The sequence below is a fragment of the Neltuma alba genome, unplaced genomic scaffold (assembly GCF_004799145.2).
Source record: "Neltuma alba isolate B1F8T4 unplaced genomic scaffold, ASM479914v2 tig00012761_pilon, whole genome shotgun sequence".
In the NCBI taxonomy this organism is placed as follows: domain Eukaryota; kingdom Viridiplantae; phylum Streptophyta; class Magnoliopsida; order Fabales; family Fabaceae; genus Neltuma; species Neltuma alba.
This window is the reverse complement of record NW_021637172.1, coordinates 53,500-69,411: the sequence shown is the minus strand read 5'-3', so window position 1 is coordinate 69,411 and position 15,912 is coordinate 53,500. Positions and strand designations below refer to the sequence as shown.

Genomic DNA, 15,912 nt, shown 5'->3' with positions numbered 1-15,912 from the left:
GATGGTTGATCAATGAGACCATCATACTACCTAGATGACATAGTTTTTGCAATGACATCTCAGTTTTGAAAAAAAAGATATAAATCTCTTAAAGATTGACTCAAATGGTATTTTACTACTAAAGAGAGCACTATGCTTGTTTTCCGCTATTATTTAATTACCCACCGCACAAGCCATGATTCTCAACTCTCCACTATAAATAGCATGCATCTGAACGTCCCTCTCTACAACATCCCCTCATATAGCCTCTCATATTATCATCTGAGAGTCCTTCAATGGCTGCTTTAAGGAATTTGGCCCTTATAGCTTTGCTGGTTTCGTTCAATGTCGCTGTTTTGTGTGAGAGCAGAGTGGCAAGGAAGGATCTAGGGGTGGGGGTTGGTGTGGGTGCTGGCCTAGGTATAGGACTCGGTGGCGGCAGCGGCTCCGGTGCCGGGGCAGGGTCGGGCTCAGGGTCAGGCTCGGGGTCAGGCTCTGGTTCGGGCTCCAGCTCAAGTTCGGGTTCATATTCGAATTCAGGGTCTGGGGGGTCGTCTGGGGGTGGTTCTGAGGCAGGATCATATGCAGGATCTCATGCAGGATCCGGATCCGGATCCTCCGGATCGGGTTCTGAAGCCGGATCATATGCAGGATCTCATGGAGGATCAGGATCCGGATCCTCCGGAGCGGGTTCTGAAGCCGGATCATATGCTGGATCTCATGCCAAGTCAAGATCGAACGGAAAGGGAGGGAGCGGCGAAGGTGGGGGATACGGCGGAGGCTACGGAGGCGGTAATGGAAAGTGATCGGATTAACTGATTCCTGCTTGCAAGTTTATTATTAAGTTAGCAGGAAAGTGGTCAGTTTCTCTTTCAGAAGTAATTTAAAAAAAAGAAGAAGCATTTGAATAAGAATTTGCATCGATCATAGCATGCATGTGTGCATTTGAAGCGGAAGATCTTTAGTACGTCCATGTTTGTGTGTAGGTGTCATGTAGTAGTCTGGTGTGTGATTACATATGAAGCAACTGTGTGTTGTATTATTAAAAGTGTGATGGAAATAAAAAAAGCATATTGCATAATGCTTATTATATATGTTGTCACTCTAATTAATTTCTATGGGGAGATAAGATATTAATTAACATGTTTGGGTATATATGGACGTATGGAGCAAGGCGTAAGGAGCGAGAAAGTCAAGGAAAGAGGAAGGAGAAGAGATAGTAAGGCTTGCAGGAATGAAAGTGAAGGGATAAAGGTAGAATTGTGGGAGAGCATAAATAATGATGAGAAACCAGAAAGTGGAAGTCGTACTGAGAGACCTTCAAAGTAGGTTTTCCCACGCATGCCGCTTGTGGTTGATGCGTGGCATGTGAGTATAGACTAGTATTCGCCTACAAAACTGAAGCCATTTATATAATATAAATAATATTATCTTTTCGTACTTGATATAAAAAATTAGATAACTAATTTATAAATATTAAAAAATTAATTAAGTTGGTTATTTGTAATAAATAAGTATTATCTTCTTTAAAATATTCTTATTAATTAATCATGTGTATTGAGACAATTATTATTACAATCACTATAGAGATTACTTGGAGACAAAAGAAATAAATATGAGAAATAAAGTAAATCAAAATCTTATATTTATGATTAAATTAAATTTCTAATTGGCTCTTATATATATTGACGAACAAACTATATCTGGTGCTGGTCTTTAGTTTGTAATGCTTATAAGCTACTACCTCTTTTTGTTAATATAAGAGATAGATAATTAATTTGAAGAAATTAAAAAATTAGTTAAGTTGGTTATTATTTGTTACATATATGTGTTGGCTTCCCTAAATTATCATATTTAATTATGTACTTTGGAACTACCCTTTAGTAAAAACTCCATACAATCAATAGGAATATTTTAGAAAAAATATTATAAATTTAGGAGGCAAAATATATTAAAATATTATATTTTAAAAAAAATCATATTCCCTAACTAGCTCTTACCTAGGATCGGAGGCAGTAACATGCTTTCACTGCTTCTTCTCGTAATATCAAACTTCCCTTTTTACAACTTATCCTAAATCATTATGTATCACTATCTTCACTATATTCACATGCCTACCCCTTTTTCAAAAATTAGAAGAAAAAAACAGAAAACGTAGAGAGACTGGCTAGCTAATGATAGTTTTGAATTGAAATCTTAAAAGATAATGTACCTATACTATGCATGGAGAATATCCGTGATGATAACTTGGCATCTGATGGTCGTGGATGGGCCAAACATTTGATCAAATGATTGGCTTGTCTTGAACATGAGTCTAAATGTAATAGTTTGGCTCCTATAAATAATAATTTGATTGCAACATTTTGACTAACATATACATTAATCTGAACAAAATTATAGCTTAAAAAAATGGTCACTTGGCCAGCCCAGCTTTATTTGTCAACTTCAGCTGACGCAATTCATCTTTGTTGGGCTATGATTTGCCCCAGACTGTGAAAGATATACTGTATAAATTTAAAAGTAATTATAAATTTATAAACACATGTAAATAATTTTTACATTCTAATTTCTCCAAACTTTCATCTATTCCATCTGCTCACTAATATTTCCAGACATCGCCTTAGATAAAAGTACACGTATCTTCTTCCTCCACCATTCCCTCTGATTTCCGTTCCTTTCTTGAGTTTCTTCTTCTTCTTCTTTATCTCGACTCTTTCTTTTTTTTTTTCCTTTCACGAATTTTACATGGGAATTGGGAAAGAAAATTCTAGAAGCCTAGAAGGGGGAAAAAAAAAGAAAAATAATTAATTTACAGACTTCCCATAGCCATAATAGGAAAGGTACCACTTCACAAACTTCTTCAGCCCAGTTTCCAAATCCGTCGTGGGCCTGTACCCAAGTTCTCTTTGGGCCAAGCTAATGTTGGCGTGCGTAAATGGAACGTCGCCGTTCCCGGGCATATCCACGATGGTCCTCTTCGCCTTCACCTTCAAATGTCGCTCCAAAATTCTCACCAGCGCCGGTACCGTCACCGGCGACGTATTTCCCAGATTGAAGATGCGGTACGGGGCGGGTCCTCGCTTCTTCCCACCCGAACCGGTACTCTTCCCTGACGTATCCAACGATGCTACACAACCTCTTACAATATCGTCGATGAACGTAAAATCTCGGGCTAAATCGACCCGGTTCTTTCCACGATATATCGTGATCGGTCTGCCTTGGAGGATGCTTTTCGTGAAGGAGAAATACGCCATGTCGGGTCTTCCCCAAGGTCCATATACGGTGAAGAATCTCAAACCGGTAATGGATAACCCATAAATATGATTGTAAGTATGGGTGATTTCCTCGCCGGCCTTCTTCGTGGCGGCGTAGAGGCTTGCCGGTTGGTCGGTCCGGTGATACTCGGAGAATGGAACCATCTCGTTGAGACCGTACACAGAGCTGGACGAAGCCCAGACGACCGCAGGCTGAGGATTCGCCGATTTGCACGCTTCTAGAAGCGTGACCAGCCCGGCGATGTTGCTGTGAACATACGAGAGAGGATTCCTCATGGCGTAACGAACGCCGGCTTGAGCCGCCAAGTGCATGACATGCGTGAAAACGACGACGTCGAAGAGCTTAGCCAGGAGCTTAGCGTCGTTCAAATCTCCTTCCACGATGAATATGCCATTGGTGCTGAGAAGCGACCTGCGAGCTTTCTTCAAAGATGTGTCGTAGTAGTTATTGAAATTATCGAGACCGACGACGCCGTCTCCTCTTCTCTTGAGAGCGAGGGAAACATGAGAGCCGACGAAACCACCAGCGCCGGTGACCAGGACGGCCATTCCGCCTCGGCGATTAATCCGAGCAGAGGCCCGGACCTGCCTCTCCCATTTGGTTCCTCCCCAGGAAGAAGACAAATAGGGACTTCCAACACTCTGAAAACTCAAATAAGAAACAGTCAATGCAATAAGAAAGAGAGCCCAGAGGAACATTGTGCTGGTGGAAGAGAAACACCGATAAACTTGACGATTCATGAGGTGAGCTCTTTCGGATTTGGATTTTCCAGGGGAAGAAGGAAGAAGCTGATCATTATCCAATGAGGATGGCATTTTCTCTTTTGCGGTGAAGAGAAGATTTTTCTTGTTAATTATTTTTGCCGAGAAAGTTACGACCAGGCGCAAAAGAGGATTGAAAAATGATGAGGAGGAGAGATTAAGAGGGAGAAGGGGATGATGATGATTGATTGGCGGCGAGGAAGAAAGGCTCACAAAAGTCAATTTGTGTTTCTCTGAATCTGATACACAAGGCGTGAGGATGTGATTATATATATTGTGAGAGAAACTTGGAAAGTCAAACATTGCTCAAACCAGGATTTATCTTTTGGGAACACCTTTTTACTTTCCTTTTTTCTTCTTAGTAATTTTTTAAGGATTTTTTGTGTGTGTGTTTTGCCCGAATAAATTTTGAAAAATGAGAACAATGAACATGCTGAATATAGCATAAATAAAATGTATTCTAGGTAGTATTTACGAAGTAATTAATTTATAGAAATATATTAAACAAATATGTTTATTTTAGGTACGACTACACGAAGGGATTTGTAGGAATATATTAAAGAAATTAGCATGTTTATACAGGAAAAGTCAAAAGCACAACCCTGTATCACAATGTCCAAATTAAATGTACTCTTGTATCACAAGGTCCAACTGTTGGAATTTTTTATTAACTAGCTATAATATATCTCAAATAGTTAGTCTTAAATTAAGATTCAATTAGCATGCATCCCCTTCCATCAATGATATATTTATACTAGCTTTGCTGCTTAATATAAGAGTTAGTTAAAAATTCAATTTGATCCTAAATATAAGAGTTTTAATCCACTTTGTTTTTTATATTTATTTTTTTCCAAAGTAGTCCCCATGATGGTTGCACATGTTAAAATATTTTTATTCTAATGCACATAATTAACAAGAATGTTTTAAGAAAGATAGCACATATTTATTATAATTAACTAACTTGATAAATTTTCTTAATATTTATAAATTTATAAATTGGTTATCTAACTGGTATATTAAAGACCAGAACAATAACACTTAGGAAAATTTGTGATAAGGTCCCACTCAAAAGAATTAAATACAAAAGTACCTCTTGAAATTATCAAATTAATTTGAAATCTCAAGGGACCTCATTACAATAAATTCTATTTATTTAATTATTAAATTGTTCTCATCCTTTTTTTTAAAGTGAAAGTGCAGTTGTTAACAACTTAAAGTGTAATGATTAACAACTACTATGATAGATATTAACAACTCATCCATTATATTTTTGTGATGCAATGAGAAAATGTGTTGTTAATACTTGTCACGATAGTTGTTAATTATTACATCTTAAGTTATTCATGACTGTTCTTTTAGTTGTCAATGCATATTTTAAAAAAAGAGTAATTTAGTAATTAAATAAATAAAATATCTTGCAGTGAGATCCTTTAGGACTTTAGAATAATTTGATCATTGGTTGGTAATTTTTGAATTGAAGAAATATGTTGATAATTTCCATATATATAATATAATAGGTTGACAAAATGGATTCAATTTACTGTAATAATATCTCGCGTAATCAAATATTATACGAGAGTATGACACTTGTACACTTATATACAATACGTATTTGGCAACATGAAATGCGTGAGGCTGTCTCATAGTCGTCCCACCACAACACACGGTAACCATCTATTCTAATACCACACGTTGCTTCAATTCTTGCCCCCATAGAAAAAGATGGACGAAGCCTAAAAATATATCAGAAATTAAACACTGGGAGAATTTTTTAGTATGGAAGAGTCAGGCCCTGAAAATTGACGCCCAGTTATCCAAGTTGCTCAACTATCTCTTAGAGCTCCACCGCAACCTGCTCATTCATAGACATGATCCCATCAACGTTAATTTTAAACCAATCTGGCGGCGGAGGCGGTGCTTACGTTCCTACATGATCTGTACATTGCCTGTTACATTTTGACTTCTCACAGTTTTCTAGTTGCTCCTCCGTATTTATAAATCATTTTAACATATTTTACACAAATAAAAAAAAACTTAAACTTCATAAACTTTTGTTTAAAACTCAACAACTTTTTAATTTTATCTTTATTTAATATATATTATATCTTATATAAACAAAGTCAACACAATAATAAATAAGTGGTAAAATTATATATCTATATAAAAAATTTTCTCAGTACTCTATAAATAAGACTAAAAAATGTCTTCTCTCTTTTATTCTATAAATAGGACCAGAGGAGTACATGTATTTTTTTTATTGAAAGCAATTTTATTTAAGACACTGTCAAGTATTAAATTTAGACACCTTTCCCAATGACAATTTGAATATTAATTCGTCACGTTATAAAAGAATAACCTCTTTTGTTGCACCAAACCTTTCTGTCAGTTTCTTCATGCTTATGCACTACGCATCAAACAAGAAGCCCATTTAAATAAAGGAGAATTACAATTAAGTCTCAAGTAAGTAAAGTTCTAATGACAACTAAGTAGTTTGTAATGATAAATTCCAAAATAAAAAATTATAACTCTTCACTTGTTATTGAAATTTTTTAATAGTTATTTTCTTTTCATGAGACTTCGTTGCAATTCTTTCTTTAAATAATTGGGTCTTATTTGGGTCGGGTCAGATCAAGTGGGCCAATATGATGACCACAACATAAAATATAAAAGACAAAAAAACTAATAAGATACCCTACTTTTAAATTATGTCAAGAGCATCCTCACGTTTTGAATTTTATTAAGGGAGAATTACTAAAAAGTTTTGAGAAAGAAGTTTAATTACCAAAAGTCTCAATGACGAGTGATCAGTTTGAACATATTATTATTAACTACTCTAGAACTTATTATTGCTTGCTGCTCATTTGTCGATAAATTTTAGAATAATTAAATCTCTTTTTTGAAATATGATTGTAATCTCCTTTTTATTAAAGCAAATCTTGTTTGTTGGCAAGATTCTTTTTGCTTTAAATAACCCACCTTCATCACTTGAGTCTTGCCATCCTGCTTTAAATATAAAATTAAGAAGCTACATCTATGTCCCAGCCATTTTTAAAATACACGAGAAACCGCGTTTTTTAAGTAAAAAAAATACGTTCAAGTGTTCAACACTGCATGCAATGCACCGTGACACTTCGAGTTTTCTCCGTTATATGATAGCTCATGCATGCTTCGCTGCTTGAATATTACTGATCCTTGTCTGCAAGACAGGGAGAGTATTATATCGCATCATATGGAAAATGGTTAGCAAAAGTTAGGAAACAAGTTCGAATAACAAGATAGCATCATACAAGTTATGATATAAAAAATGATAATTTTTTCACTTGTGATTAGGATTTTTTGATAATTATATTTTTTGGGGATCTTATTGTAATTTCCTCAGAGGATAAAGTATGATTTTTTTCATTAACATCATTGTTGGTCCTTACAATTTCATCTAATTTTGATTTTAGTCCCTGTAGTTTTAAATCGTTGGTTTTAGTCTTCATAGTTTTATAAGGATTTAGCTTGAATTTAAATATAGAGTCCAAAATCAAAATTCCTTGAAAATATCAGGACCATTCGTTAAACTTAGATAAAGAAAATTATGAAACTATATGAATCAAATCTAATAATTTGAAATCATATTAACATTTAATATTTTTTGGTGCAAAGAGCGTGAAAAAACCAATAGAAAAAAAAAGAATTACAATAAAGTCCTAAGAAGAGAAATAATCATTAACAAGTCCCAATAATAAATTAGAAGTTGTCATTTTTTTTTATTCTAAAACTTGTCGTTACAAATTACTTAGATTGTTATCAAAGCTTTTTAATAATTACTCCTCTGATCCTTAATAGAAGACCTATTTAACTAATTTGATTGGATTAAAGAAGTTAGTTAAATTAGTTAATTATAAAAAATATGACATGTTTTTTTTAAAACACCATAATAATCTTTCTTAATATTTTTTCTTCCTCTTCTACTTGATTATAGTTAAAGAAATATCTATAGGGGTAATTTAGAAAAAATTGATAAATATAAAAAATAAATATTATATTTAAAATAAAAATTAACTAATAACTAACTTCTATATTAAAAATAAGAGGAATATTTTCTTTTAAGGATTTAATTGTAATTCTTAGTGGGACTGCTCTGCCTACAAATAGAAGGGCCAGATGGACTTCACGTGGTCCCGTACGCGCCTCCTGACCTGATGGGTATTCCTAGAAAGGATTGTCCCGCTGGTGTTCCCCGCAGTAGAAGTCGGTTGCAAGGGCCAAATGGCCAGCCAGCCACTTTCACTTCCAGCATAACAATTACAACCTCGGTATAAATGTGACCGAGTGTAACCTAGTAACCCAGTGATATTGAATGTTTCACGGGTGGCACGAGAACAAGTTACCATTATAATGCAGAGAATAAAATTATTAAATACTCACGTAATTCTCCGCACATATATATATTTAATGAACTTGGTAGATTTCATACTAATCTTTGTCAGGTAGAGCAAATTAAAATTAAAATTCTCTTAATAAATATGCTTTCTGATACTCAAACTTATGTAATCTTTTTTATAAAATGAAACAGCTTAATACCAACAGCTTGTTGGTGTCTCTCCATATTATCGTTAGTTTATATCTTTGCCATCCAACTTTCTTTACATATTAATAGTACCAACATATTGTAAATATTGTGTAATTTGATACGAGTATTATATATTAATTGGTATTAATTATTTAATTAAATGATAGTATTACGTAATTTTATCAACTAAACTTCTTTAAAAATTAAAACAACAACAATCAAATTATATTCCAAGATTCATAGCTTAGAAAGTTTATGATTATTTGTTGGCAAAGAAAAAGAAAGTTTATAATTATTGTTTATAAAAAATAAAATTATAATATATGAGAGATTTTATTAGTAATAATTTTAGAAGTTAACCAATAATGGAGTGTAATTAATTTATATTTAAGTTTTGCCGTATGTAAGTAAATGAGCAATGCAGTCCTTTTCTCCCATTTGCCGCCGTAAATACGGAAATTTGTCGCGGTACAGTCTTCAGGCTCCACCTTTTGCTATAAATTCAAAGTTTCAAACCCTTGTTGGATTGACGGAGGAGCAGCGACCGATACATTTGCAAGGAATCTATCCAGCTCTAGCCAAGAAGAAAGTGGGTGAAAATTCAGTGAAATAGCGTAGTTGGGCTAAAAAGTTGTCTACCTTTTTCCTACCAGGGCCTATTAATTTTCTGGTTCGCAATAAAATCTTAGTTCCTGCACGAACATGGCAGATAGCAGATGATCATGAAACAAAACTAGCGCGAAGAAATGGCGCGACTTATATGAACGTTCTCTCTCTCCTCGCTTCTTTGAATACGAATATCATCAATCTTTTTTTCAAATGGCTTCTCTTCGCAGGCTTCTTCATCCTCGCCATTTCTCCATAGACGTATCGCCTCTTTCTCTTTTCTCTCTTGTGCCGCTTGTACTTTCAATGCCCTCCTTCGGAATACTGATTATCGTATTGCCTGTTTGCAGATTACTGCTCTTTCTCCTTCTACTCTCCAAGGAGGTCTCTTTATTTTTCTCTATTTTCTTTGGGGTTCCTTCTCTCTGTAGTATAATATTCATAGTGATGCTTTCTCCCTGTCGCTGAACTTAACATTTCATTTTATAGGGCTTTCGAGAAGCTCTCGAAGATTTTATAGCGCGATTGCGTCGTCGGGACAGAGTGTGTTACTAAAGCCTGAAGGTGGGGTGGTCGGAGCCGAAGCAGGCAATCTGAATTTCGATGAGGAGATACATATGCTTCGGCGTGATTTTGAAGCTGTCAAAGAGAATTTTCGCAGAATTCCTGATACGCTGAAAGAAATGCCAAGAATGAATCCTAAAGGTTGGTCAAAGATTTCTTGGACTTCGGAGGAAATACATTGTTCAAGAAATTGATCGGTTTCTATCTTGGGTTGCATCAGGCATATACGCGAACAAAAACTTAAGATTGGACAGATTGCAGGTGTATGGGTTCGACTACGACTACACGTTGGCACATTATTCCTCCGAGTTACAGACTTTGATATATGACCTCGCAAAGCAGTACTTGGTTAACGAGGTTAGCGCAGACTGATTCTTTATTTATCTCCACTTGTGAGCTTTTTCTTACTCTTTCCATTCCTTTCTTTCAGCTCAGGTACCCGGAAATTTGTATGGAATTCAAATATGACCCATCTTTTCCCATTAGAGGGCTCTACTATGATAAGTCAAAGGGGTGCCTCATGAAGCTGGATTTCTTTGGTTCAATTGAGCCAGACGCGTGCTACTTTGGTCGACGCAGGGTACTACACTGTTTCTCTATCTTATTAGGCACACATGTAATTGGCATTATCTTATGGCCTTGTGCTATTATTTTGATTTGGATTTAACGAGTCACGTCCCTTGTTTGGCCGACGCATAGTTAGGGCTTATTTGGTATGTAGAATGGAATTGAATGTTAAAGGGTCATGAAATGAGGGGATAAATAATTTTTTAAAATGAAAAATGTCATTGGTGTCCCAGGGTGAAAAATTAATGGAATAGCATGGTCAAGAATACGATGCATATTGCACATCTAGATTCTATTGCATATTGTTTATACTGTGGTATCTTGGCTTACTTCTGGTTCACATGCTACTCAAATCATGGTTTGTTGTCTATTATAAAAAATGATCTTTTGCTCATGAATTTACAGTTAAGTGGACAAGGTATACGAGATATATACGGCACACGCCATATTGGTCGGGATCAAGCCCGCTCGCTTGTTGGTTTAATGGATATCTTCTGCTTTAGTGAGGTCAGTTTCTCTGCTATTTTGTTGCACAATGATGGTTGATAATTATCCAGTACATAGCTAGGGGGACCTTTGGTAGTAACTAGTAACTACGTAGAAGACATTTCCCCCTTTTGTATTAGGTTTTGTAAATTTATTAATCGAAGATATTTATTCCAGTGCTGAATCTGTTCATGTATGTCTGAGAGTTGTAAAGCCAAGTAATGCCCTGCTGTCCGCATTCTGCTTTCTACATTCATCTGAACTAGAGCAGTCTTGTTAGAGCTCTATCTTACCTTCTTTCTGATGGGATAGCTCCAAGAGTGAGGACTCATATAAAGATCGGTAGGTTCAGTCATATTTCAGAAATAAAGTGAAAAACAAGCTAGCCAGAATAAATTTGCTAATTTTTGTTCCAGTAATGGGACTTGTATAAAATTCACTAGGTGCTCTGATTTTTTCTTAAAATTCCAGGAGTGAGGACTCAAGATCGGTAGGTTCAGTCATATTTCAGATAATGGGACTTGATAATTTTTGTTCCAGTTAATAGACCATTTGTTTTGCTGTTAACAAGCTAGCAATCTCTAAGCTTTTGCTCCTTTTAGCCATTTTTTAAAGGATTTAAGTCATACTTCTCATCACAGATGGAATGTGTTCCAAGGCATGTGAAATTTCAAAACTTCATTTATAGTTTTAAGGCTCAAAATTTTTTTGAGAACTCCCTTCCCATATTCTTCTGCTCCACTCTGGGCATCTTTTGATTTGATGAAGCAAAGTTTCTCTCTACCATGAAAATTCTAAGTTTAGGACTGATCCGTTTACATAATTACTTTGTAGGCATGCCTTATTGCAGATATGGTGCAGTACTTTGTTGATGCCAAGCTGGAATTTGATGCTTCGTACATTTATGAAGATGTAAATCATGCCATTCAGCATGTTCACCGTAGTGGTTTGGTTCATCAAGGCATTCTATCTAATCCACATATATACTTGGTGAAAAACGTAAGATTAAAGCGTTTAGCTTCTTTGTCTTCTTCTTCTTTGCATTCTTATGAATATGTTCAACACATTTCAATGTTGATCTACTGCAATATAAGAAAAAGGTTAGTTGTGAAACTGCTTTTCTAGTTAAGTTAAACTATTTGTTTTTTGTTTTTATCACCGTTGAGAGAAGCATAGTGTGGCAGTCATATTTATAATCCTCTGGCAATTTTTGTTATTCCTTTGTGGGCAATTGTTTCAGGGGAAGATACTTCAACTCCTGAAGATGCTAAGGGAGAGGGGCAAGAATCTTTTCTTGTTGACTAATTCTCCTTTTAACTTTGTGGATGAAGGGATGCGCTTCTTGTTAGAGGTAATTGCTTGAGATGATGTTACATAACACACCTACTCTTTATTGTGTCATGGAAAATGTCCTCTTGAATTCTCCATAACCATCACTGTATCAATGAAACTTTGCTTGAAGGAATGCTTACAGAAAGGAATAATTTCATCTCATTGACAAGTTCTCATAACAGCTGTGTGATGGAGTAATTTGAAGTGCATATAATGCCTTGATTGTTAGCACTGACGCTTGCCTTTTGATGTTTTGTCTACGTTTGTATTAAGTTCATGGCTGAAAGTTCCTGCTAGTTTTTAAGTGTAATTATTCATGGTATTTTTGTTGTTTTCCATATCTGGCTATAATGTTCTCAGCTGATTCTTTATTTTTGATTAGGATTCTGCAGATTGCAGAGAATCCTGGAGGGATCTGTTTGACGTTGTAATTGCCAAGGCCAATAAACCACAATTTTATACATCTGAGCATCCATTCCGGTTTGTATTCTATTGTTTGATTGTTTCTTTTAATTTAGTTTACATTCTTGTACTTATACTCAAGTCTACGCTATCGAAACAGTGGCATGGTGCCATTTTTCATGATTATATACCCTAATTCTTTCTTTCTTCAATTTTTTATATGTTTGACAAGGGCATCAGGGATCAAATACTATTTTCCTTTGATTTTCCATTTCTATGAAAAAAGAATAAAATGATATATGAAGCCTACGCCACTTTGATGCTTTCTCTCTCTCTCTCTCTCTCACACGCGCGAGCGCACAATTACAGCAAATCTGGATCTGATAGTAATTGTCTATTGTGTGGCTCCTCACTGGATTTAAGTACTCCTGGGCTTTTGTCGTTTTGAAGTTCTTATTGTTAATTGTTCTTGCTCAGTTAGTGTGGACCATCGTTATGCCAGCATTTTTCAGTATTTCTTGCATATTCCTCTTATGTATATCCTGAATTCTTTTATGAAGATTCTGAATATGGTAAGTTCTTCCACGACAGATGTTATGACACAGTGAATGATACATTGACTTTCACCAAAGTCGATGCATTTCTTCCAGATAGTGTTTATTATAATGGATGCCTCAAATATTTTCTTCAAATAACCAAGTGGCGTGGGCCAGAGGTATGCTTTATTTGGGTGATATGTAAGCCATTCATAATACTTATTCGTAACTGCTTAAACTCTATGGTTTTCATAGTAAAGTAGATCAGTAATGTGACAGAAATGATCTTTGTCATAGTGCTCCTTGAAAGCTGACAATCGTTCTCATTATCAGGTGATATATTTTGGAGACCACTTATTTAGTGACTTGAGAGGACCTTGTAAGGCTGGTTGGCGAACAGCTGCAATCATCCATGAACTTGAGGTGTGTTTAGTTTTTAATTCTTTCTTGTGTAGATCAGAAGCAAACATTTGTAGAGAGAATTTTTTGTCAGAGATCACATTAGAATCAGACACTATGTAATGTGTGTCCAATGCTGCAGAATGAAATACAAATACAAAATGAAGATAGTTACCGTTTTGAGCAGGTACCCTTCTGCCGAGCGTTATGTTCACCTTGACTTTATTAATTTGCAGTTTCATTTCACGCTGAAGGATTTCATGTAACTTTACACAATTGGTTGTACTGAACATGTGTCTAGGATGAACTATTTTGTGTTGCCTTTGGTTTAAAATCCCTTAGATCAGAACTTACCAATTCTTAGTTAACTAATGATCAACACGATAGAAGTTTTGTAACCACTAGTGCATAATTTAGCATTTTTTCTGATACCAAAAGTCTCTTAAATGTTTCTAAATGTATTGTGGGGTTGCCCTGACTTCGTTGTGACGATTTGCTGTGAGAGTGTGAACTTCTGTAGAAGTAAATAACTTTTATTTTCAATTCCTTAAACCTAAGGAGCTAATCATTCTTGGTTTAGTTGGGAGTTGTAAATGTTAGAAATATATTTTGTCCAGTTTGCATATATTATTATATGGATGTATCCATTGGTATGGGCAGCCTGAAACCTGTTTATTAATCCCAAAAGTCAAAATGACTTCTCATCTTTCCATTGTCATTTTGGCTAATTATGGAAGCTAGTTTGAATGATTCACCAGACTTGCATTTTGCATTTGTTCGGATGAAGACATATATGTAAACTGTTTCTATTATTATGAAAAGGTCAATAATTTCTACTTTGGAATGAACAGTAATGTCACTTTCTTCGGCTGCATCCTAAGGATGTCAAAATAGTGAATTATTCTGTTTTTGTTGGTGGGTGCAGGCGAAGTTTCATATAATACAGGAGCTTCTCGGTAAATTGCATGCAACGGCAGCTAATAGTCACAGGACTGTGGCTTGCCGTTCGCTTCTGAAAGAACTTAATGATGAGAGGCTCAAGGCACGCACCGCTATGAAGATGATGTTTAACAGATCTTTTGGAGCTACATTTCTTACTGATTCAGGTCGAGAATCTGCTTTTGCCTATCACATTCATCAGTATGCAGATGTTTATACCAGCAAGCCAGAGAATTTTTTATTTCACTCACCTGAAGCCTGGCTTCATATTCCGTATGATATCAAGATTATGCCTCATCATATAAAGGTATTCTATATTCCTACTGCTGAAAAAATTATTTTATACGTGAACAGCGTGTTCTTATTTCTTATTTCTACATATCATTGGACGGAATAAATTTTTAATCATGAACTAACGGCAATGGTGTTCTTATTCTACTTACGCCTGTCAAAGTCATTGGACACGGGGTTCGTTTCATCCCGCTTTAAATGGCTGTGGTTTTGTGCTTTTCTTTTGTTGGCTGATTCTTATTCTATTTCCACCTGTCAGCAAGATGACCTTCTCTTTTTTGTCGCCCCAGGGTTCTTTTTTTTTTTCCTCCCCGGGTGGTTGGGTCTTTTGATGTTTATAGGAGAGCATTCTCGTATCCATTTTCTTTCTCGTTTCTGTTTTGTCCCAAACATGCCCTTAACACCTCATGAAAAATTCACGATTATCTTTCGATATGCCTACTAGATTGCAAATTTCATGTAGAGCATGTTGACATACATACCAGCCATCTTCCTCTCCTTGTTTTTTCTTAAGTCGTTTTTCGTTCTGTTTGTCCTTTAGGTTCCATCAAGCCTGTTCACAGCATGATGAACCTGTTTTCAACAAAGAAAAATGGCGCGACAGTTCCCAACCGCATCTACTAGGTACAGTTGTTGCGCCAGGAACTTGCATTTTTGTTCCTAACGCAGGTAGCGTCACACCACAGATTTTTGGTGGAAGACGAAATCAGAAAGAAGAGACGATATACACAAATTTTGTTCTAGTATCAGAATAAAAACTCGTAATTCAATTTTTAGTAAGGAACCTATCATTACATTTGCTTATTTGTTCTGTTCCTCGAACTGCTGGAACCAGTGTTCTGGTTTCATCATCAGTAACGAATTAATTGACGTAGCTGGTAACTTTATAACCCGACATCCTGCCTTCTATTTCCTAGTTTTTGTTATTTAACCATAGCAAGCAACGAAAGAGACCGTTAAGCTTATAACTGTTTTGTGTTTTCACTTTCATTACCTTGATTTTTTTTCCTTAATCGAACTTAAAATATTTAAACAATAATTGTGAAGGAAGCCATCTGGGGTTGCCATAGTTTACTTGTGAATTAGAAACTCCTAAGAATATATGGGTCTAGTTCAAACCCTCAATCAATCACGGATATTGTTTGTTTGTGTGCGCGCGTACGTGCATGCACGTGCGCGCGCTAGTTGTTATGACGGGGTAAAAAAAAAAAAA

General features: G+C 35.6%; 3 protein-coding genes across 4 annotated transcripts; 2 read left to right on the top strand and 1 right to left on the bottom strand.

Moving 5' to 3' along the window:
- The first annotated feature begins 233 nt into the window (after positions 1-233).
- On the top strand, positions 234-1,072 carry LOC114730697 (glycine-rich cell wall structural protein 2-like). 2 transcript variants are annotated; one of them, XM_028917808.1, is made up of 2 exons: positions 234-579; positions 643-1,072. In XM_028917808.1, the coding sequence occupies exons 1-2, from the start codon at positions 276-278 to the stop codon at positions 783-785; spliced, it is 447 nt and encodes a 148-aa protein (XP_028773641.1). In that variant the 5' UTR covers positions 234-275; the 3' UTR covers positions 786-1,072. The 2 variants fall into 2 exon arrangements, with proteins under 2 accessions (XP_028773641.1, XP_028773640.1); XM_028917807.1 differs by having other exon boundaries at positions 234-1,072.
- A 1,655-nt stretch (positions 1,073-2,727) lies between these two features.
- LOC114730696 (UDP-glucuronate 4-epimerase 1-like) lies at positions 2,728-4,077 on the bottom strand. The gene has a single exon (XM_028917806.1). It carries the CDS (start codon positions 4,068-4,070, stop codon positions 2,784-2,786), a length of 1,287 nt encoding a protein of 428 aa, XP_028773639.1. The 5' UTR covers positions 4,071-4,077; the 3' UTR covers positions 2,728-2,783.
- A 5,059-nt stretch (positions 4,078-9,136) lies between these two features.
- On the top strand, positions 9,137-15,594 carry LOC114730687 (5'-nucleotidase domain-containing protein DDB_G0275467-like). The gene is made up of 14 exons (XM_028917796.1): positions 9,137-9,444; positions 9,534-9,567; positions 9,673-9,888; positions 9,968-10,104; positions 10,178-10,327; positions 10,720-10,821; positions 11,635-11,799; positions 12,041-12,151; positions 12,515-12,612; positions 13,126-13,249; positions 13,404-13,493; positions 13,612-13,656; positions 14,395-14,715; positions 15,241-15,594. Exons 1-14 carry the CDS (start codon positions 9,397-9,399, stop codon positions 15,265-15,267), a joined length of 1,668 nt encoding a protein of 555 aa, XP_028773629.1. The 5' UTR covers positions 9,137-9,396; the 3' UTR covers positions 15,268-15,594.
- The last annotated feature ends 318 nt before the right edge of the window (positions 15,595-15,912 follow it).